The following is a 25,468-nucleotide window of genomic DNA, read 5'->3' as shown; positions in this document are numbered from 1 at the left end:
GATCGGGCAGTGTTTCGTTCTGCTGTGCATGGGGTCGCTATGAGTCGGAAACGACTCGACGGCACTTAACAACAACAACAACAGCAAGGTCTCATCATGAGGAAAGAAACTGGTCATGTGAACATCCTTTCCTGGGATCAGTCTGAAGTACAGACAAGCAGTGAAGATGAGTATTCATAACTCTCCATCATCAAAAGCTGTTTGTTACATACCAAAGGATGAGGACCAATTTGATCCATTTCCAACTTGTCCACGGAAGACAGTTAATTTCTCAGGCATTTCCCTAGTTCCGTGCCCCAAAGCCATCCAGCACCTGCTGCTTTCCCTATGTGACTTTGGAAATCAGTAACCAAAAGTCCAAGCTTCGTTGGAGAACTAATCTGATTTTGTGGCTCAATTTCACTCTACTTCGTTTATCAAGAATACAGAAATCTAAAGTATGAAGGATGCAAACATATGAGGCGAAACACCAGGATTCTAAGTTATAGTAACACTGTTACTCAAGGAAACTAACAACAAATATTCACTTCTCACTTTAGTTTTTTTTCCATATTTGCATAAATTGTTTGACAACAAATGAGCAATCTTTTCAGCTGTAAACACCAAAGGCATAAAACAGGACATTGTCAGGTATCCTCTGTGCTCTAAATATCACTCAAAAAAAAAAAAAGTTAAAGGTGTGTGGCATATTGCTGTAAAGTCTACACGTCTTTAAAGATGAAACCAAGCCCCAAATATTTCTGTTAGGTTTGTTGTTGTTGTTACACGCCGTGGAGTTGGACCCGACTCATAGCGACCCCTCCTTGGGTTTCCGAGGCAGTATCACTACGGAAGTAGATTGCCCAACCTTCCTTCCAAGGAGTGGCTGGTGGGTTTGAACCGCCAGCCGTCTGGTTAGCAGTCAAGTGCCTGAGGCACTACACTACCAGAGCTCCCTCCTGTTAGGTAGGAGTTAATATTTTAGGAAAATGTGCAGAGTTAAACAGAAGTTATTAAAGATCACAATTAATGTGGATATGAAGAAAGGATAAGCAAACTAACCTCACATCAATTCATGACTTTAACAAGTATGTCCTGAGCATTTACTATGTACCAGACACTGTCCTAGGAGCTGGGGAAATCACAGTAGATAAAGCAAAGCCCGTGCCCTCTAGAGGATTATATTAGGTAAAAACATGGCAACCAAACCCACTGCCATCAAGTCCATTCCAACTCTTAGAGACTAATAGGGTTTCCAAGGCTGTTCATCTTTACAGAAGTAGATAGCCTCATCTTCTTCCTGCAGAACATGGTGGGTTTGAACCACCAACCTTCCGGTTAGCAGCCACTGCACCACCAGAGCTGCTGAGGTAAAAGCACATAATATACAAATACATGGTGTAATGGCAGGTAGAGAGTGATGTGACGTAAAGCAGAGCAGGGAAAGAGGCCCCTAGAGTGAGAGAGCGCTAAGTCGGGAAAACTCTCTCCAAGGCAATCACATGAGCAGAGAGACCAGAATGAAGTGAAGACTGAGCCATGCAAATAAAAGGGAAGAACATTCCAGACAGAGATAACAGCAAATACAAAGACTCTGAGGCAGGAATGAGCTGAGTGTGTCCTAGGCACAATAAAGGAAGATAGTTGGGGCACGGGTCCCCAGGGGGTTGAGGGGAGAGAAAAACTACTCAGGGGGAGGAGGTGAGAAAGAAAGGATGTGTAGACAGATTCTGAAAGGCATTAGGCCACTGCATGGAAGCTGAATTTCTGAATGTGATGGTAGACCACTGGAAGGTTTGAACCAGGTAAGTAAAATGATCTCATGTATATTTTAAAGGAACATTCTGACTAGGGAGAAGGTGAGGAGGTACAATCAGGCAGGCTGTTTAGGAGCCTCTTTCTACAAATGGTGGTGGTTCTTAGCAAGGCAGTTAACAGAGGAACTATTTATTTTGAAAGTAGGTTTAACTGAATTTACTGGTGCTTTGGATGTGAGGTCTGCAAGAGAGAGGTCGAGAGGACTTCAAGGTTTCAGGCTGGGCAACTGGACAGTGACAACTGCTGAGCTGTGAAACATTCAGGAAAAGGGTCGGTGGATCACAGGACTCAGGAATTTGGTTTTGGATATTTTCAGTTCTTCCAACTATTGTTCAGGTGCCCCAGGATATGAGGTCCCAGTACCAAGAAAATATTAACTGATTTCAGACACTAGCCTCTCCTACCACTTCCATTCGCTAACAAAAATCACTGAAAACTGAGTGAAGAGTTTACATTAAATAAAGTATAAAACCTCTTAATCCCCCAAAATCTGTGAAAAAACATCTGAGGCATAATTCTGCATATTTGATAACTGTTCATTTAAATTAGTAACATTCAGGTAAGGAGGCTGTATTATCAATGCTATAACCACTGTGCCACCAGAGCTCCTTTTATTAGGTAACCAAAACCTACTGCCTATTCCAGCTCTTTATATAAGTAAAGCAGACATGTCTAAAATTGGAGCTTCATTTTGAATATTATTCTAATATTCCAGATTTTTATTTGAAGGAGAAGTTTGTTGATCAATTAAAAACAAGTAAGCTATTATCTGTCTGAGATTGCTTACACCCAAAACCAATCCAAATCCACTGCCGTGGAAGTGATTCCAAACCAGAGCGACCCTACAGGAAGAGTGGAACTGTCCCAAAGGGTTTCCAAGCCTATAAATCTTTAAGGAAGCAGGCTGCCACATCTTTTTCCCACGAGTGGCTGGTGGGCTCAAACCACTGACCTTTCCGTTAGCAGTCAAGAGCTTTAACCACTGTGCCACCAGAGCTCCTTGGAGACTGTTTGTACATCAAGAAAAGACTTTACAATTGAGATTGTCGCTGGTGATTCCAGATGGGCTGAGATCGTGTTGAAAAAATTCAAAAAAGCCAATGATAATTTACTTGTTAAGTAAAAGATGTATTAAAATATCATCTACAAATTATTATAAAGATACTTTCAGGAATACTGAAAAAATAACATATCCCCATTTGCTTTGGTTTCAAAAAGGGGTCATTATTTTGCAGATGTCAATGAGGAGGAAGCAGGATGATGGTTATGTTACCCTTAATGCATGGAAGAGCCGACTTAATGTGTTCCCAGAGCTCTTCGGTAAGTCAGTTTTTTGGCACTTAAAGCACATTTCTCCATAGAGACATTTTTGCAAAATATGGAAAGATTCCCAGCCCAGCCTCCAGAAGTATTTAACCCACACTGGAGTAGAGACATTACAGGAGTAACAATGAGCTTCAAATCTCCATGAGTCACTTTAACTTCCGGAGTGAACTCCAATTCCAGAGAAAGAGAGTTGAGAAAAGGAAAGGGACCCTGTCACTAAGGGAGGCTGGGTCAACCCTGATCTGTAAGTAAGGGTTCCTAAGTTGAGAACTGTCCACACTTCCTTCTAAAAATCACTTCTAGTGACGCCTTGCACGTGTGTAGCATTTTATATGTTATAAGCTCAGCCATTTGGTCATCACACCAATTATTGTCAGAATAGTTTTAGGGACCAGTCCTTAATCAAGCTAAGAAAAAAAGATCCTAAAATATTGATAATAAACATTCCCAATAACTGATTCAGTCTCTTGAAAACTCTGCTTCCCTTTCAAGACTGTGCTGCTGCTGTGGTTATGTGCCGTCGAGTCGGACCTGACTCATAGCGACCCCTCCTTGGGTTTCCGAGGCAGTATCACTACGGAAGTAGATTGCCCCATCTTCCTTCCGAGGAGTGGCTGGTGGGTTTGAACCGCCAGCCTTCTGGTTAGCAGTCAAGGGCCTTAGGCACTATGCTACCAGAGTGCCTTTCAAGACTGTAGGTCCACTGATATTTTTTTTAACACTACTGAATTTTTCTGGAATTAGTCTTCTAGACTATTTCAAATGTATTGATAATAAGGTAAATAAGAGACTACAGCTGAATTTAATCACCCACCCTACCTGGAGTGGGAGAAGTTGTGTTTTTGTCTTATGTTATATCTTTTCCAGGAAAAATGGAAATTCCTGACACTTCATTCTGGTACCAGGGAACATGAGTTCCTATCTGAAATGCTAGGATGCTCTGCTAGTCAAAGCAATACTGAAGATGCTCTAGCAGCCAAGGCTCCAACAGCATCCCAGTGGAAACAGCACAGTGCTTACACCTTTTCGTCAATCTGAATTTCAGTACAATTAAAATTATCTAAAACCACAGAATTTACCTAACGTGTGTGTGCATGTGTGTATAATGTCTGAAATACTTATGTCTACCTAGGTACATATATAAAACAAAGGCTGGCAAAATATAGCCAAATCCTATGAAACTAAAGCTCAAATAGAAACAGTGCCTTTATGGGGTTTCATTCTGATTTTTCTCCCCACATACTAACAAAAGTTAAGAGAGATGGCAAGGCTTTTGCTTGGCATTTCTTAGTTCCTGTTACTCTGTCTCACCATCTTCAGCGTTTTTAATCTTGTTCCTATTGTGTGCAGAGGGGGGGAGAAGAGGCGGGGAGCAGGGGTGTCCCCTTAACATCCCTAGGATGTAACAGGCACATCCTAGTACTTGGTACCAATGCAGCACATGGAAGGGTTAAAAACAGAAAGTCCTACCCACTGGTTTGTTCCGATGTTCCTGGAGATATTGTCACTGGATGTATCCTCAGTAGAATTCTATTCAACACCTCTGTCTTTAAGTACAAAGCTGTAGGCTGTAGCAGCTTTAGGAAACATAAGTATCCCTTTTTTCTCCTGCACAGTATCTATGTGTGAAATTCTCTAAAGGGGTTTAAGTATTTACCCTGAACACTATCAGACAGTTTCTAAAATTTTCCTTATCCATTTGGAAAAACGCTTCAAAGAGAATCATAAACACAGTCCTTTGTGCTTTTGATGCACATTCTGGTTTGGAGGCTTATGTCTGAATTCTCTTGGAGTTTTAAATTTTTTCCCAAAAAAGATAAACAGCACTTTAAAAAAAAAAAAATCATTTCTAACTAAGCAGCAATTAAGAGGGGGAAAAATATGAAAATTTTGAGTTAGAGAAGTTCAGAAGACAGGCTATGGAAAAAAAATCAAAACCTGCTAGAAATTATTGCTAAATTACATGCACAATTTCCCCCAGATATTTTACCCTTAATAGAACAATACAGCTGTGGGGTCCCAAAACGAAGTGCCTACGTACCTGTTTCAGCATTAGATGTATTGGGTCCTTTGTAAATTTGCACTTAAATCACAATAAAAAATTAAGGAGGAGGGAAATAAAAAAAGTATTGGGACCTTAGGACTGTTTACCTGCCTCAAATCTGCTTATCCTGAACTATTCGTGACAGTTTCAATCAAAAAAGGGGCAGTGGAACTTAAACTTTAATTTAAAACCACCAGATCCTATATTACTATAACATATTCTGCTCCTAAATCATAAATGTAAACTCTGGAAAATGAGAAACAGGATTATATCAGCAGATGTAACTTAGTCTGTACATTGGCACTAAGGAGATGGAGGAATATAAATATACACATATATATGCACACACATTTACATAAATGTATGTATGTGTCTGTATGTATGTATATATACATGTATATATGTATACACACACACACATACACAAACTTGGAGGCTCAACCATTAATACAAACCAAAAATTAGTATTTATATCATTCTCCTCCTCACGCCCCCAAAAATCTCTAAATCTTTGAATTTAGGTAACTGAACTTTATGATACTTAATAGCAAACACCAGTGTACTCGTTAAATATTTCACTATATGAGAAAGCAGCCTTATTCCTCTTGTTGTTGTTGTTGTTGTTATGTGCCGTCAAGTCGGACCTGACTCATAGCGACCCCTCCTTGGGTTTCCGAGGCAATCTCACTATGGAAGTAGATTGTCCCATCTTCCTTCCTAGGAGTGGCTGGTGGGTTTGAACTGCCAGCCTTCTGGTTAGCAGTCAAGTGCCTCAGGCACTAAGCTACCAGAGCTCCTCTAGTCAGTTAAAAAGAATGTAATCAAAAGCACTGTGATAATAGCTTCATTAATCTCTCCAAAAACAAACAAACTGCTAATCAGCATCATCTACATCATTTCCTACAAGAGTGGGATGTATTCTGAGGAGGGCTCAGCCACACAGCGTTGGACACCTGGGAAGAAGCTGCTGAATTAGGTAAGCCAAAAGAATAGAAAAAATAAACCATTATAACTTACTGGTAAAGGACAACCTTTGCTTTTTCTTTTTTTGGTGGTTGAATCATTTATTTATTTATTTTTATTTGAACTTTTACATTCTTAAGGACATTTCTCTCTTAAAACTTTAACAAGGAAATGGAAATATTATTAAATAAAACACTTACTCATTTTCCATATCTCTCTGCTCTCCTGTGCCAAATTTTAACATGAATGGGTAGAATTAAATGTAGCCTATAGCTTACCTAACATAATTATATTTTGTGCTTTATACTGTTTCAAAACGGATACATTAAAATAATCCAGCCTTGGCTCCTACTCACTAAAAGTCAATAAAGGTTATTAAGGCCAACTGCCATATGAACACATTGCTACCCCAGCACAACGAACTGTCAAGACAGGAAATGCAATTCAAAACATTCAAAATGGCCAGGGATCGACTCTTTCTCTTTTAAAAGAAAAAAAAAAGAAGACGAAGAAGAAGCACGGAGAAATTTCTCTCCAGTATACAATTCATCAGTACTTTAAAAAATGTTTACCCTGGAAATGATTCCAGAATCATTCCATTGGATTATACCAAATTGACTTTCTTTCTTTTTTTTTTTTTCAAGGTCAAAAGGAAATGAATAAATGTCATCAATTTAGAGGCTGTCACGCCTACCAGTCTTTTTTGTATCACTGTGAATTTGATAGTGTTAAAACATTTTTATAGGTAAAATAAATGTCAGTTTTGCAAAGCCCGATACCAGACCCTGAGAGACAAATGGCCTATCCATTGAATCTCTGGCTACAGCAAGACTTGCTCACCTCACAGGAGATTTCAGCTTTTCACATTTCTCTTTACCCAGAAAGCAAAGCTTGTACTGTTTCTTTCAAATGGTAACTCTCTCTTATCCTGAAGAGTCTCTTCATAATACACTAATCTTAGATGACAGAAATGGGTTGATTAAAAAAAAAAAAAACCACCAATATTTTAACAGTGTTTTAGTACCTTCCTGAATAAGGAGCAAAGAGGGGAGAAAAGGCTAGGCTAAATTCCTAGCTTATAAAATAGGGTTATGCTACTTTGGGCTTAATGGCTCATAAATTCATGAGGTAATATTCAGGGAAAATGTGATATTTTATCAGAATGCCATTCAAATATAAGGTTTAACATTTACATCACAAGAGCATACACAGAGTAAAATTATCCTGGGGGAGAGAAATGGAAAGACTAAACAGTATGATAAAAATGGTGCCTGATGGAATAGAGAGTAGGAAGCAGAGGCTGGGGGAGTTTTAGACACAGCTGACTAAACTTTTTGAAATATGTGACCAGTTATGACATGCAAAGCAATTACCATTAATGGAAGAAAGGCGATTTTAAAGCTCCTTTTCCATTCTTCTTCTATATCTTACCTGAGACTACAGCGTCCAATTGCAAAGTGAAAAAAAGAACACAAAGACTGAGAGAAATTACAACACAAGTCTCTTCTCTTGTACAAGGGCTGCCAAAGGCTGTTTTGCTCATAAGCAAAAGGTGAAAAGTAATGCACATATTGCCTGAGGTTTTTTGTTTTATTTTCTCACCAAAAGAAATCGATGCTGTGTTGCAGAACAGACAAAATGCATTTATTAGAGGATTCTTTCCACAACACACACATGTAATTCTACAATTCAGGCAAAGCAGAAACAGAAAGAAGAATCGTTCGTCGAAAATGATCATAATTTGGGGTAATATAGTGCCTGGGAGCAAAGTGAGTAAGTACATTCAGAAATGCCTTTTAGATTAGTCTAATTCTATAGAATCCAAATGTGCACCAAACACTGCACTTTTTATGTTAAATTGCTGTTGAATTTGTTAACCCACAACTGATTTCCTGTGTTGTGGAATCTTGGAGATTACAGCTAACTTGAAGCAACAGGGATAATTCTTGACAGTTAATGGTACATTTGTATGCATTTTCCTGAAAGGCTCAGTAGAATCTTGGAGCCTCAAACTGGTAGCTCAACATTGCCCCCTACTGCTTACAACTGAAAAAATATGAGGCAGGCTGCTAAAAACCCGTTGCTGAAGAGTCAATTCCAACTCATAGCGACCCCTATATGACAGAGTAGAAATGACCAAAGGGTTTCTGAGACTGCAATCTTTACAGACGCAGACTGCCACATCTTTCTCCTGCAGAGTGGCTGGCAAGTTTGAACCACCAACCTTTTGGTTAGTTAGTAGCTGAGCTCTTAACCACTGCACCAGCAGGGTTTCCTGGCAGGGTCCTAAGGCAGTACCCATTCCATGGTCAGGATGCCAATACCAGGTGGCATTACACTAACAAAGCCACAGAACTGTCGACCTCTCCAGTGACTGACTATTCTCTTCTGTCTCTCTAATAGCAAAAATAACTTATTATGAATTTGTTAAAAGTCATTTCAAAAGCCTTGAAGCAATGCTTACATTTCATTTAGAAGTAGTATCCCTTTTATCTTGGCTCAAATCTTCACTTCATTGATAATGACATCCTGAGGCTGTGGAGGACAGACCCTGAGACCATTGATTTCCCTTAGAACAGTTAGTAACATCACACCAATTGCAAGGAAACACACTTTGGAAAATTCCCAAGATTGCAGTTCTTTTCAGGATTTTCCACACAAGACAAAAATAAATAGAGGATATTCCCTCTGACGAACGTGCACTGCCACCAAATAAAAACATAGCTAACTCTAATCAATGAACTTCACTGGCGAGCTCACAATACCAAAGATTTCACTTAAAAAACAGAAACAAAAGCCCTTGAACAAAAGCAATTTTATTTTTCTACAGAACCAGTAATAGTTTCTCTCTTAATTTGCTTGTCAACTCTAATGCACAGAGTTGTCAAATTACAATTCCAAACTCAAATTCACATCTTAAAGTTAAGATGCTACGAGTAAAGATGATCTAACTTACTTGTAAATGGACAAAACTAGAATTATACACTGCAAATTAAATCATTTCCAGGTTCTCCGAAACGGAAGTTGCCTTTATACATCTGTCCCATAAAAATGGAGCACACTCTATGCAGGCTGGGTTTAGAAAAAGAACTAACTATGGGGTCGCTATGAGTCAGAATTGACTCGACAGCAATGGGTTTTTTTGAAGGGAGATGTGGGCACAGACTTCACGCCACCTCCAACTGAGTTCTACAACGCACAGTTTTGCAGAACTGGGAGAAATCATTTTTTGTGACACTGTCAATGCACTAAAAGAAGGATTATAACATTTCTTTCCCAGAACATATGTCCAGAAAAAGGCATTGTTTAAAGATTTGAAGAGATGTCTATAAAGTGGGAACTTCTGGATTCAGATCCAGACTTTCAAAAGATCAAGGGTTTTCATTTGATATTTTTATTAATATAAAACAGGGATTAGCAATCGCTACCCATTTTTGCAGATAAGGTCCTTGTTTCCAGTACATTTCAAATCCGGTGAGTTTAACAGGCTTTTATCACTTTCCCACCACATTCCACATTCAACTGTTTAGAGACAGAACAACAGGTGGTGAAGGGCAAGGTCTGTCACCTATTAGCCATATGACCTTGAAGAAGTTACAGAAACTTTTTGTGCTTCAATTTACTCACTTGTAAAATGAAGAAAAAAATAATACCTCCTTTATAGGGTTGTCATAAAAGTCAAGTAAGTTATATGGAAAATACTTAGAATAGTGTTTTAGAATAAATAATTATTATAGCATTAATATCATCAAGTTGTTACTCAAGTTTGCTATTACTATTATTTAAATTAAGATAATTCAAGACCTCCAAGTGGCCTCCATTTGTTTTCTGGCTGTGGTTAAGCACTTGGTTGCTAACTAAAAGACAGGTGGGTTCAAACCCACCAGCTGCTGCTTCAGGAGAGAAAAGACCTGGTAATCTGCTTCTATAAAAATTACAGCCTCGGAAGCCCTATGGGGGAGTTCTACCCTGTCCTATAGGAATGCTATGAATTAGAAATGACTCCATGGCACACAACAACAGTTGCACTGGACTTCCACAGTCTTGAGTTTGTTTTTATAGTTCCTGGAGCTCACTATTCCCTTCAAATGCCCTGCCCCGCCCCACTTGACCCCTCCCCATCCAAGGCCCCTAAAAGCTACATATGATGTTTCATAACGGCCCCAACTTCAGTGGTCTGAATTTAATACTCCCTCTTCTGGATTTTTGTTGTTGTTGCTGCTATTTTGTTTTAAATACCTTTTATACAAGATGTCACTGGAGCTAATGTACACCCAGTTATATTCACATCTCCCTCTTTGCTAAGTTATTTTAATGGAGTGGTTAGGAGCAGAAGCTCAGAAGCTAGGCTATCTGGGTTTCAATCTCGCTCTGCCACTTACCATGGTACCTTGGGAAAAGCACTTAATTTCTCTGTGCCTCAGTTTTCACTTCCATAAATTAAGGTTCATGACAGGTTCTACACCTCACAGGACTGTTATAGGGAATGAAAAAGTTAATACAGGGAAGACTCTTCGAATAGCGCCCACTGCATGTTGTTGCTGTTAGTTGCTATTGAGTTGATTCCAACCCATGGCAACTGTGTATGTGCAGAGTAGAACTGCTCCATAGGGCTGTCAAAGCTGTAACCTTTTGGAAGCACATCTTCCAAGGCATTTCTGGGTGGGTTCAAACCGCCAACTTGACAATCTTCCAGTTAACAGCTGAGTGTTTAAGCATTTGCACCATGAAAGGATTACTGCCTACTGTACATATAGAAATGCAAATGGATTTTAGATATTATCATTGTATTCTCCCCTCCTTGCCACTTCCCAGCATATGTCAAGCACAGTGCCTTAGACGTAGGAAATATTCAATAAATGTTCATTGAGTTGAACAGAAATATTGACAAAATCTTGGGCCATCCCACTGTCTTACCAAGAATAACCTCATTCGGTAATATGGAAACTCACTGCCGTCAAGTCGGATTCGACTCATAATGACCTCTCCTTGGGTTTCCAAGGCAGTATCACTATGGAAGTAGATTGCCCAACCTTCCTTCCCAGGAGCGGCTGATGGGTTTGAACCACCAGCCTTCGGGTTAGCAGTCAAATGCCTTAGGCACTATGGCACCTGAGCTCCCATTCAGCAATATAGAATAATTAAATATGTATTTGCCAATGCCAATTAAGCAGTGGAGAATTTGTACAGCATATAGCATAGCATACGTAAAATATGGCCTCCAGACCTCATGTACTTACCACACGTTCCATCTTCTTCCACAGTCCTTCTAGCTGAGTCATGGGTTGACACCACCAATCAGTGCACTTTTTGTATCTATTGCCTTGAAACCAAAACTGTCTCAGCCACTCAAATTCCACCTGTGGACCATAAAGAGAAGGCAGTGGTTATAATGTCCTTGTGATGAACAAGCAAGGACAGTGACTTCATCACTCAATTTTCCTCCAGGAACTTAACAGCCAGAGGGTGAGGAAAGGTGAGAAAAGCACAGCCGAACAGGATCCCAATATAACTCTGAGTCTCAAGAGCATTTTTGCAAAGCCAAGCAAAGAGAAACCTTAAGCTGTGATCCTCTTGTAAGACAGCCTAGCTCAGGACTGAAAGGGGTTTCTGACCACCTTCATTAGTCATATGGGAGAAAACTGAACATAATCAACAACAGAGGTCTTAAAGTAGACAGCAGCCGGCACTATGTACAATGAGAAGATGTAATCAAACAAAAGATGTTTTTTTTTATTAAACATTTATTAAAGACTGATATTTAAGGCGAAATATAGACACATGTTAGAATATACCAATTTTTAGTTCCTTAGTTCTAAAATAAATAAAGAATTTACTCGTGGACCAGGAAAAGCTGATGATGATCTCAACTCATATAACAATACAAAATAAATTATGTAGGCACACATTAAACCTACAGAATCACCCAAATTGTTACTTGCAACTTCAGTCAGGGCAAATGACAACAGACATAAAGAGTAACAAATATATTAGTATTTTTTTTTTCCTTCCTATGAACCTACTATAGAAAATTTTTATTGTTTGCCTTCTTAGAAGTCCTCCTTCTTCAAGAAAACCCCCTGCTATTCATTTGGTAACCAATCCCTTCCCCAGCCTTAGTCCATGTAGGCTAGACAGATCTCCAGAGCCAAGCCAGGAGAAGAATGTGCAATCTAGTTCTAATCCAACCTAAGCCACCATATTTCTTTGGTCACAGAAGTGTGTAAGGGGAAAAGAAACATATGTTCAATCAGAAAATGTCTCAAGATTTTGTCAGAAGATACAGGAAAAGAGTTCTGCAGCCATTTTGCCAACAAAAGGGGAAAATAGTCAACATAGTAAGAAGAAGCTACAAGATGAAAAAATAAAAACCAGATCCTGGTGACATCAACTGACCCTTGATCAATCTATTCCTGAAGTCCTTTTTTACTCAAGCCAATTGAAGTTGAGTTTTCTCTCCCTTGCAGCAACTGAAATAATCCCAATATATTTAGATGAGAGGCTTTGGAAAGATAAGACATGGCTGACTATCTATTTTCCAAGTCTTCTATCACTCATCTTTAATGTGAAAATCAGACTTTACCATCAAAGTACAACTCTACCTCAAAAACTCTTTTCACCTCTACCCTCTAAAGAAATGTAGAGCTCCCAGAGCTTAATGCTAGGTCTGACTTTGCTAAGGTAATCATGTTCCACATTCAGACTCAGAACTATTATAATCTTCACCTGTTACCACAAAGAATTTTTTTGTTTGTTTATCCATATTGAACTTTCATGAGGCAAACAAAAGCAACTTGTGAAGATTTAACAATGGTAAAAATGGCTCAAATAACTAACCTGAGAACATTAAGTCATATGAAAAGGTTTTAGTTTACATTAACTAAACGTTTGTTGGAAATGTAGAACTGATTTCAGTTAAAGCTGTTTAAACAAAAAAAAAAAAGTAAGGAAAAAGAATGTAGACAATATTAAGACAACAGTTGTTAAACTTTATCTACGGTTTTGAAAGACAGTGGTTAACAGGAGTAAAGTTGAGCACTCTGAAAGAATGAATACAAGTGTGGTTCACTTTCTGTGAAGATACAGGCTTAACAACATCTTTATTAACAAGAGGAAAAAAACTCTTTTTTAATGGATTTCATGTGAAAGTTTTTTCACACTACAGGAATAGGCTGTCAGCATAGCATCAAGCCTCAGGTTAGGTAGAGCTGAAAAGATTTTAAAAGACTCTCCTATATTGAGGTTGGTTATTTCCATTGAAGAAGACAAAAACACATAAGCCAAGGCAACCAGGGTATCCAGGAAATAAGAGAGACTATCATATGTAATTACAGGTTGTTCCCGACTTATGACAGCTTTCTGTTCTGATGACTCTGTTGTAAGTGGGTTCTGATCTAAGTTGAATACCTCATTTTTTTTTTTTTTTTAGTTTTCATTATTAATGCCTTTTTTTAAAATCAGTATCTTTATAAATCCTATCTTTATTTGCCTTTGGGAGTTGGAAACAATTATATATAAACATCTCAGAATGATAACATCAGCAAATAATGCACTGCAACATTGTAAAAAGTAAAAAACAGAAGGTCATACATGTTGTCAGGTTATCATAGCTTGAACACATGGCAAGTTGGGAACTACCTGTAGTTCATTCAGCCTATCAGGGTACACTGCAGTCTGGATTTTGGTAAATGAACTCAGAAGCAAGGAGAGGGGCATACCCAGAGGCTTTGCTACCAGACAAGACAGCAAAAGAGGAGCCCTACCTATCTTAATAAATAATGACTTCATCTTCTCCCTCAGATGGCCAACTATCTTCTGAGGTATTGTTAAGAGTAACGGCTCTGGAATCATTTAAAATGTGACTCCACTACTGAATAATTATATCATCTGTAAAATGTGGATAATTACATAATAATCACATAGGTTTGTGGTGAGGACTAAATGGGTTAATACACAGAAGCATTCAGAACAATGCTTGATAAATGTTGTTGTTATGTGCTGTCGACTTGGACCTGGCTCATAGCGAGCCCTCCTTGGGTTTCCGAGGCAGTATCACTACAGAGTAGATTGCCCAATCTTCCTTCCCAGGAGTGGCTGGTGGGTTTGAACCGCCAGCCTTCTGGTTAGCAGTCAACTGCCTTAGGCACTACTCTACCAGAGTCTGATAAACAGTATTCAATATTGTTAGCAATTAATTACTATATTTATTTTAGAGTTAGTACTTTCTCGATTGAAGTATTTTTAACTTAGTATGTGTATTTAGCATGTAGTAGCTGATTTTACACATCTATATAAACATATGTACAAACACACACATACTCATATACACACACATACACCCAATTAGATGCTAAATTTAAAGCTGGATATATAAACTGAACAAGGCCTAGAACATAAAGTCCCCAAGAACATCACAATCTTGTGAAATTTTCTGAGCAAGAAAAGTTTTAACATCCATTTAAATTCATGTCCACGCTGCTTGCATTAATTCCAGTAAGAAAAGTTCGACACTGAGGTCCTACTCCCAACAGAGCTTTATTCATGAGCTGAAGCACTGCCCAGGAGATACAGTCTTGGTGGGAATCAAATCCATGGCCTGCGTTTTACTCAACTCCATTACCTGACTTTTCCATTTGAATGTTGTGAGTAAGAAAATGCTACAGAATTTTAATCAAATGTCCTCACCAGTTCCCCCATTGCCAAGAAAAGTAGTTGGCACCTTTCTTAAAATTATTCAAAGAAGCAAAACATGTTTCCAGCAGCTTGATTCAGAGTTTGAGGGGTTTTTTTTTTTTCTTTTTTAAAAAAAAAGAAAGAAAAAAAGGTTGTTAGGTTTTTTCTTTTCCTAAACTCTAGGAATTAGGAAGGAAAGGAGTAGACTAGACATGGCACAAAAACCAAAGGACCAGGACAAGCAATACAATGGCAGCCCTATTACTTTAGGGCTAAAAAAAAAAAATCAAAGCCTAACTGTACTGACCGACTGATAAAGTTCTAGCCATGATAGAAGTAGGGTCTTCATCTCTTCAGAGTGTAGCCCCTCTGGGGAGGCTTACAGCTAACAGAGCAGAAATAAGAGACAAGCCGTCAGGAGGGCAGCAGCTGACTTGAGGCTAAGGAACACTCCAGGGGTAATGCAGATTCCCTGGAGACCTTAGAAACAGAAAGATGATGTGTGGGTTCCCTCAGCTGTCTTCCCTCAGAGTCTGATTTCAGACACGCACTTAATGAAAATTCACTATTATCCAATTATTTGAGCAGTTACAGGTATAATTAATGTCCATGGACCTCAGAAGGCAGAACGGCAGCCCAAAGGATCTATAGAATCCTCTGATTCTAAAGGGCTTTCTAAATCATCAGAGAAAAATAAAAACATGTTGATAGTTTTAGTATCATAGTTGTGACCCCAAAATCCATCTCTGTAGACCTCTTCACTGTATTTCCTTTTCCGTGAACTACTCAAAAAAGTATTTCGGAATATGATGGCACAAACAAACCATGGTTCCGACTCTCCCCCACAAATACAAGAAAAACAACAAAATGGTGTTCAGTTTTTGAGGAACTCTGAACCAGGGAGCAGAGGGAAGCAGTGGGGAACTGCAGAGAGGCAAGAATCAACAAATCAATGAGTCACACATGGTAGGAAAATTGCTTCTTCCCCCACTGTCCCTGCCCCTAACCCACCATGTGGGCTGTAGGGTGCTGTGAACTGGGGTAGTGGTCCCAAAAAAAGAGCCTAATTCCCTAACAACTAAAAAACCAAAATCACTGCCATCGAGTCAGATCCAACTCATAGCAACCCCTCCATGGGTTTCCTAGGCAGTATCACTATGGAAGTAGATTGCCCAACCTGCCTTCCAAGGAGTGGTTGGTGGGTTTGAACCACCAGCCTTCTGGTTAGCAGTCAAATGCCTTAGGCACTATGCCACCAGAGATCTTATCTAATGACCATAGTCCCTGCCTACATAAAGAGACAGCACTCAAAGCATCTGCCCTAAAATCAATAAGGTGTACCTCCCCAAAGGTCTGTTTTGAATGTGCAATCATGTCCCCCACCCAGACCCTGTCAGTTGCAAGCCTACTGTGAATTGCTAAAAAAAAAGGTCTGTGTAGTGGAGTCTACTACCAGTCAACACTCTACCAGGCTCCTGTGCACCCCACAGCTCAAGCCTCTCAAACCAACAGGATAGATCTCCCAGGGAGTCACTTTTGGTCTGTGTGCCCAAAAGGTCAGTGCTAAGGATGGCTGACTGAGGGCTGCTGTGTGCTAGAAGCAGGCATCTTTAGTGGAGGCTACAGCCACAGCTAAAATACTACAGGGAGGGCTCTGAGAGCAATAAAGCAGCTATCCCTGAAGATCCTTTTAGAATGTAATAGTCCCTCTCCAGCCTAGACACTGTCACCTGCAAGCCTGCTGTGAACTGCTACAGAAGGACCCTGAAGTGGAGTCTGCTCCCCTACTCAGCATTCTACCTGGTTCCTTGCACACCATATACAGCTCTGACCTCAGAAACCAACATGACAAATCAGGGGCTCAACTAGGGTTAGTCTGCCCAGCACCCAGGACTGCTGACTGAGGCTATGTGTGTTAGGAGTAGGAGTCGTGAACAAAGGTTGCATTCATAACCAACAATCTACCAGGGGGACTCTCATAGCATTAAGACAGACCTACATGGGGATCTGACCAGAGTATAACACCCATTCCCCATCTGGTAATTTTTAGTTGCTAGGCTGCTGCAAACTTCTACAGAAAGCCCCCACAGTGGAGTCGGCTCCCATAGGCAGCACTCTACCTGTTTCCCTGTGCACTCGAAAGACCAGGCCTCTGAAAACAACAGGATAGACCACCGAGGGTATCAGTTTGGGTGTCTGTTGACCTTACATTCAGCACTGAGGGTAGCTGACTGAGGCTGGTGTGTGCTAAGAAGCAGGCATCTCGAGAGGAGGCTAAACCCACAGCATTTGTGGCTCTGAGCCCAACAAGGTAGACCTCCCCGAGGGACCATTCAGAGTATAACTATCGTCTCCTAACCAGTTACATTCACTGCTGGACTGTTATGAATTCCTACAGAAGGTGCTCAACAGTGGAGCCAGCAGGTGTGAAAGTTACCCAAGTGGAGACTGCTCCTCTAACCACCACAGATCCACTGGGGCTCTGAAAACAAGACAGATCTCTCAAAGATACTTTTGGGAAGTTCCAGCCATTCTTCCTCCTGAAATGGAGGAAAATCTGACTGTGCTTCCTATGAATGCCAGCTCAGATATCAGCAGTCTCCACAAAGGAGGGAAGGAAATCTCGGGCAAACCAGAGAGCAACACTCAGCCCCAAAAGGAGCTTGCTGGCTGTGGGTTTTCTGACTAAAAGCATGATTGCAGAAACAGAGAAGGGAAGGGAGTAATAGCTAGAGAGAAGGAACTGTACCCCCTGGAGAACAGAGTGATTAGTACATGATATCTCAGCTGGGTGGTATTCCCACTGATAGACAAATGACCACTGCATGATTTCTAGTTTGGAAGAGACTGAAAGTTGAAAAACAGTATCTGAAACTTTCGAACACCAATTAAATGAAGGAGGGAAAAGGAACTATCACTGACAGGGAGAGGAAATTCCTGGTAAGCAAAGGCCAAAGTCTCTATCACCTAAGAGTTTCTTACAGAAAGTAGTGTGGCAAAAACACAAATAATGGAAAAAACTGAAAACACTACTACCCTTGAAAATTCCAATGCCCAGTCAAAAAATCATAAAAAGACACAAAAAGAAGAAAGAAACAATGACTCATCCAAATGAACATGACAAAAGGAATGAAAGCACATCTAGGGATAACCAAATAATTGATAAAAAAGAAGGCTATAAGAAAAGCATTAAACATAAAGAACTAAGGGGAAACAGACAAAAAACAAAAATAAGAAATACAATACAAGAACAAAATGAAAAAGGAGATACTGCAACTGAAAGGGACAATTACTGAAATGAGAAACATAACAGAAGGACTTACCAACAGATCCATTCAGGCAGAACAAAGAATCAGAGCATTAGAGGATAAGGAATGCTGCTGGCATAGTGCCTAAGACATTTGACTGCTAACCAGAGGTTTAAGATACTTAAATTTACAGACAGTGAAGACCAACAAGAATGGAGGCTCAAGAGACTCAGTATAGTTTAATGGGATTATGGGACAACAACAAGAGACCCAATGTATGCATCAGAGAAATTCTAGAAGATTAAAAGAGAGAAAAGAACAGAAGGAATATTTGAAAAAATAATGACAGAAAATGTTTCCCAATCTAATGAAGACATGAATCTACAAATCCAAGAAGCAAAAAGAATACCAAGCAGGATAAACCCAAAGAGATCTACACTGAAATACGTCATAGTAGTAGTAGTTGTTGTTGTTGTTGTTGTTGTTATGTGCCATCAAGTCAGACTCAACTCATAGCGACCCCTCCTTGGGTTTCCGAGGCAGTATCACTACGGAAGTAGATTGCCCAACCTTCCTTCCAAGGAGTGGCTGGTTGGTTTGAACCATTAGCATTCTGGTTAGCAGTCAAGGGTCTTAGGCACTACACTACCAGAGCTCCTGTAGCAATCCTATGTACAACAAAATAAAATACTGCCCAATCCTGCACCATCCTCACAATCTTTGCTATGCTTGAGTCCATTGTTGCAGCTACTATGTCAATCCATTTTGTTGAAAATCTTCCTCTCTTTCATTGATCAAAAATACTATGCCTAATGAAACTATCCTTCAAGAATAAGGGTGATATTAAAACATTCCCACCCAAAAAGAAGCTGAGAGAGTTCATATCTACCAGACCTGCCCTGCAAAAAATATTAACGCAAGTTCTATAGATAGAAAGAATAAGACACTAGAAAGTAGTTCAAAGTTATACATGAAAAGAAAGAGCACTATTAAAGGGTAACGCATGGACAAAGAAAGGGCTAGTAATAAGGCATTAAGGGTTGATAATTCTAACTGTTTTGTCCTTCATATGTTTTTTAAATAACAAACTTATAAAAGGCAAGGATAAAATTATGTTACAGGGAATCTGAAATAAAAACACATAATTAGTGATAAAAACAACAAAAGGGGAAGGGGAGTGGTATAGATACAGAATTTTTTGTATGTTATTAAAGTTAAATTGGTACCAACTTAACCTAGAATGTATAAAAACAAACTCATAAATGCAATATTCATGATAACCATAAATAAACATATTAAAATAATATATACAAAAGGAATGAAAAGGGTTACATCAACAAAACAAAAAAGCAAGCAATACTAAAGGACAAAGACAAACAAGGCTTAAGAGACACAAAAAACAAGTAACAAAATGGCAGAAGTAAGTCACTTCTTATCAGTAATTACAGTGAATGTAAATGGACTAAATGCTCCAATCAAAAGGCAAAAAGTAGCAGAATGGATAAAAAGATACAATCCAAGTATATGCTATTTACAATAGACACACTCTAAACCAAAAAAAAAAAAAACACAGTTAGGGGGAAATTAAAAGAATGGAAGAAAATATGGCATGCAAATAATAAGCAAAAGAGAGCTGGGGTAATAATCTTAACATGAGACAGTAGATTTTAAGACAAAAGCTGTCAGAAGAGATAAAGATAGACATTATATAGTGATAAAAGGATCAATATATCGGGAAGATTTAATAATAATAAATATGTATGCAACCAATATTAGAGCACTTACATACACAGAGCAAACAAAGAAAGGAAGGGAGAAACAGATATTACTACAATTGGAGACTTCAATACACCACATTCAGTACAGACAGTCCTTGGTTAATGAATAAGTTCTACTTCTAAGTCTGTCTTTAAGTCAATTTGTGTGTAAGTCAGAACAATTCAGTATGATTCATATTTAACATCAGTTAGTTAAATGTGTTTTAGTGTATATTATATAATATAAATTTCTATGCATAAAAATAATAAAGAAACATTTCCAGATGTTCTAAAACATCTTCAATATGATAATATAGTACTACTAATAATAATACTGACGTATTTACCTTGAATTTTTAATGTAATAGGCTTTATAGAAGCTGGTGCATAACTATGAGTTATATGCAAGTTGGACACTTATAATCCTGCATATATGGGACAGAACATCTAGAAAGAAGATCAACAAGCAAACAGAGGACCTGAATAATACTATAAACTAACTAGACTTAACACACATGTATAGAATTCTCCACTCAACAACAGCACAATATACATTCTACTCCAGTGCACATGGATTATTCTCCAGGATAGACCACATTTTGAGTCACAAAGAAAGTCTTAATAAATTGACAAATCTTCAGCTAGACTAACAAAGACAAGGAAAAATGCAAATAGCTAGAACAAAAAATGAAGGAAGAGATATTATAACTAACTCGACAGAAATAAAGAAAATTAGGACAGAGTATCATGAACAACTGAATGGCAACAAACTGCAAAACCTAGATGAAATGGAACAATTCTACCTAAATTGAATCAAGAGGAAACAGAAAGTCTCAAAAGACCCATAACAAGTGAAGAGATGAAATCAGTGATGAAAAATTTCCCAATTCAAAAAAGTCCTGAACCATACGACTTCACTGGAGAATTCCAACAAATATTTAGAGAAGAAATGACACCAATACATTTAAACTCTTCTAAAAGATAGAGAAAGGAAGAATACTTTCTAATCCATTCTATAAAGCAAACTTAATTATGATATACAAACCAGAAAAAGATATCACAAGAAAAGAAAACTACAGGCCAACATCTCATGAATGTAGATGCAAAAACCCTCAACAATATAATAGCAAACAGAATATAACAGCATGTGAAAAGAGTCATATATCATAGCCAAACAGGATTTATTCCAGGAAAGCAGGGATGGTTCAACATCAGGAAATCAATCATAATATACCACATCAGCAGAACAAAGGAAGAGAACCACATGATCATCAGTATGGATGAAGAAAAGGAATTTCATAAAATCCAACACCTTCTCTTGACAGACGCCTAAAAGAAGATTAGAATGGAAAGGAAATTCCTCAATATGATTTAGGACATATATGAAAAGCCAACACCCAACATTATGCTTAATGGAGAAAGACTGAGAGTGTTCCCCTTGAAATCGGGAACAAAACAAGGGTGCCTGCTCTCATTACTTCTATTTAATATTATGTTAGAAGTCCAGAGCAATAACAGAAGAAAAAGAAAAGGGACCCAGATTGGAAAAGAAGTAAAAGTATATATCTTCATGGATGATATAGAAAACCCCAAAGGTCCACAAGAAAATTCTAGAGCTAATAGAAGAAAAGGCACAAGGTATAAGGTCAACAAAGAAAAATCAGTTGGGTTTTTATACACCAGCAATGAGAAATCTGAAAGGGAAATGATACTATTTACAATAGCATCAAAGAGAATAAAATCCTAGTGTCTTGGTTCTCTAGTGCTGCTATAACAGACACACCACAAGCAGATGGTTTTAGCAAACAGGGACTTATTCTCCTACAGTTTAGGAGGCTGAAAATCCAAGTTCAAACTGCTGGCTCTAGTGGCTGTGTGAAGGTCCCTCGACCCTGGGCTTCAGCTCTGCCTCCTGTTCCCAGCCCCTTAGAACTAGAGGCATTTTCTGACTCATGCAGCTGCTGGCTGCTGAGGCTGACAAAGCCAAGATCGAAAGACAAAATGGCATAGTCCCAACATCAGCAGGCAACACGGCAGGCCACTGAGATGAAGATGCACGATCCAAATGTGCCAAAAGCTACATATCTTTCTCAAAGCTTCTCCTTACATACTGGAAACAGGCCACACCTCAAAGGCCGCTACTTAGCTGCTCACAGCAGATTCGACCATGAGGTGAGTACCAATCTCATCATGGGGAATAACTACATCCAGATGCCCAGCCACTTACAACCATGGCCCAACCAAGTTGACACACAACCTTAACTACCACACCTAGGAATAAATCTAACTAGGGATGTGAAGGATTTCCAAAAAAACCAAACTCACTGCCGTGGAGTTGGATCTGACTCATAGTGACCCCTCCTTGGGTTTCTGAGGTGGTATCACTACAGAAGTAGATTGCCCAATCTTCCTTCTGAGGAGTGGCTGGTGGATTTGAACCACCAGCCTTCTGGTTAACAGTCAAATATCTTCGGCATTATGCTACCAGAGCTCATGGGTTTTTTTGTGAAGGCCTTATATAATGAAAATTATAAAACGCTGCTGAAAGCGATGGAATAAGACTTAAATAGAGGGTAAAATGTTCCGTGTTCAAGGATTGGAAGACTTAATATGGTTAAGATGTCAATACTACCCAAAGTGATCCACAGAGTCAACACAATCTCAATTAAAATTCCAACAGCCTTCTTTATAAAAATAGAAAAACCAATCTTCAACTTTACACAGAATGGCAAGAGGCCCCAAATACCCAAAAGAATGTTGAAAGAGAAGAACAAAGTAGGAAGTTGAAAGAGAAGAACAAAGTTGGAAGACTCAGACTTCCTGATTTTAAAGTACATTATAGAACTCTGGTGGCGTAGTGCCTAAGGCCTTTGACTGCTAACCAGAAGGTTGGTGGTTCAAATCCACCAGCCACTCTGTGGAAGGAAGATTGGGCAATCTACTTCCGTAAAGATTTAGCACTTCAGAAACCCAAAGGGGGTGACTATGAGTCAGAATCGACCCAACAGCAGTGAGTTTAGTTTGGTTTTAGACAGACTTTCAGCAATCAAAACAGCCTGGTATTGGTATACTAATAGACACACAGAGCAAAGGAATAAAATTTAGAGTCCAGAAATAAACCTACACATCTATAGTCAAATGATATTTGACAAGGATGCTAAGTCCATTTGATAGGGAACTCTCACTGCTGTTGAGTCGATTCGACTCATAGAGATCCCTCCTTGGGTTTCCAAGGCAGTATCTCTTCTCTATGCAAGTAGATTGTCCAACCTTCCTTCTGAGGAGTGGCTGGTGAGTTTGAACCATAAATTCAATAAATGGTGCTACCAAAAAAATAAATAAATAAAATAGATTTCTATAAGCAGAAAAATGCAACAGGATATATGCCTCATACCACACACTAAAAAACAAATTCAAACTGGATTGAGGACTAAATGTGGCAATTAAAACCATAAAATTCTTAGAACAAGAAGCAAGGGCCACACTGTCAGGCCTAACTTTTAACTGAGGATTATTTAATATCACAACAAAAGCACAAATAGCAAAGACAAATAAATGGGACCTCATCAAAAATTAAAAATTTTTGTTCATCAAAAGACTTTATGACAAAAGTTAAAAGACAAGCTACCGACTCCAAATGGGAGAGTATCTTCAGAAACCATATATATATATCCAACAAGAATCTAATAATCAAAATATACATAAAACTTCAACAACTTGACAATAAAAAGATAAATAACCCAATCATAAGATGGGGAAAAGACTTGAATAGACATTTCACCAAAAAGGACATTCAAATGGCCACCAAACACATGCAAAGATGCTCAACATCATTAGCTATCTGAGAGATGCAAACCAAAACCACAATGAGAAACCATTTCACTTCCCTAGGTGGCTGCAACAATGGGCTCAAGCATAACAATGATTATGAAGATACTGCAGCACCAGGCAGTGTTTCATTCTCAGGGTCACTATGAGTCAAAAGCGACTTGATGGCACCTAGTCCTGGTGGCACAGTGCCTAAAGCATTTGACTGCTAACTAGAAGGTTGGTGGTTCAAATCCACCAGCCACTCCACAGAAGGAAGACTGGGCAATCTACTTCTGTAAAGATTTACTGCCTCAGAAACCCAAAGAGGGTTATTATGAGTAGGAATCAACTGGATGGCGGTGAGTTTGGTTTTGGTTTTAACAACAGCATAGCTAAGATAGAAAAAAAAAAAAAATCCAGAAAATAATAAATGTTGGCAAGGATGTGGGAATATTGGAACCCTTATCCATTGCTAATGGGAATGCAAACTGATACAGTCATTGTGGAAAACAGTTTGGCATTTCCTCAAAAAGCTAAAATAGAAACTACCATGTGACCCAGCAGTTCCACCCCTAGGTAAATACCCAAAAGAGTTGAAAGCAGGAATTAAAAAAAGATACTTGTACACAAATGTTCACCACAGCACTATTTACAATAGTCAAAAGGGAGAAACAACCTAAATGCCCATCATCAGATGAATGGATAAGCAAAATGTGGTACACACACACAGTGGAATACTATTCTGCCAGCAGGAGAAAAGAAGTCCTGATACAAGCTACAGTACGGATGGAGCTTGAAGACATGCTGAGTAAGAGAAACCAATAACAAATGGATAAATATTATATGACTTCACTCATACAAAAAGACAAGAATGTATAGAGGCCAAAATTTATTAGTGGATATCAGGGGCAGGAGGAAGGGAGGGGGAAAAGGAGAGTTAAAAAAAAATAGGGAGTGATGGAAAAATTGATTATGGGTAGAGCAGCACAGCCAATTATTGTAATTGCTGTCAATATGCTGCCTATGTGTAACAAGTCAAACTGGCCAAAGTTGAGTGATAGATATAATTACAACAACAACAACCCAAAAAAAGTACCTGCTGAGGTTGCTTACTACAACCAAACATCTCATGGGATTTGGTTCCTTGGTTTGGAAGTTTAGGATCATGGTTTCATGGGGCATCCAGTTAACTGGCCTTAGAACACATTTAATGCATCTGTTCTAGCTCCTAATTTGTTGCATAGTGCCTGGGACTAATTTAAAAGCTTGCAAGTGGTTATCCAAGGCACAAATCAGTCTCTGTTTACCTGGAGCAATGGAGGAAGAAAGAGAGTCATGAACAGGAGGAGGAAATGGAATGTATAGCTAATTGTCTCCGTGAACAACTGCCTCCTATGCCATGAGACCAGAAGAACAGAGTAATGGTGCCCAGCTATCATTACTGAATATTTTGAGCAAAAATTCCACAGACAAATCCTGATCAAAATGGGGAGAATGTAGTACAAAATTGCAAATTCTCACGGATGCTAGACTTCCTGGAGCCATGGTTGTTGTTGTTGTTAGGGAGCTTCTAGACTAAGACAGACTCAGAAGAAGGAAGAGGCCACCCACTTCTCAAAGAACTGGCCAGTGAAAACCCTATGAAAAGCAGTGAAATACTGTCTGTTATATTAATGGAGCCATGGGGAGTGGATGAATCCCTCAAACTATTATCCTGAGATAATACTGAAACCTTAAACCAGAGAGTTCCGGCAAGATGGCAGACTAGGCAGAAAGACTGCACAGACCCTCTTCAACAAAGAAAAGGGAAACAAATTAACAGAGACACAGAAGATAATCCTGGACCCCTG

The 25,468-nt window shown here is 39.0% G+C and overlaps 1 protein-coding gene across 1 annotated transcript in view; it reads right to left on the bottom strand.

The window, feature by feature from the left end:
• Nucleotides 1-25,468, bottom strand: part of FTO (FTO alpha-ketoglutarate dependent dioxygenase) — a 529,759-nt gene that overhangs the window by 265,698 nt on the left and 238,593 nt on the right. The window contains exon 8 of the mRNA XM_042781732.1: nt 11,371-11,490. Coding sequence (XP_042637666.1) covers nt 11,371-11,490 — 120 coding nt within the window. The remainder of the gene's footprint in view (nt 1-11,370; nt 11,491-25,468) is intronic.

This window comes from Orycteropus afer, unplaced genomic scaffold (assembly GCF_000298275.1).
Source record: "Orycteropus afer afer isolate SDZICR_OR568_19922 unplaced genomic scaffold, OryAfe1.0 scaffold00009, whole genome shotgun sequence".
Lineage (NCBI taxonomy): Eukaryota > Metazoa > Chordata > Mammalia > Tubulidentata > Orycteropodidae > Orycteropus > Orycteropus afer.
This window is presented reverse-complemented; position numbering and strand designations above follow the sequence as displayed.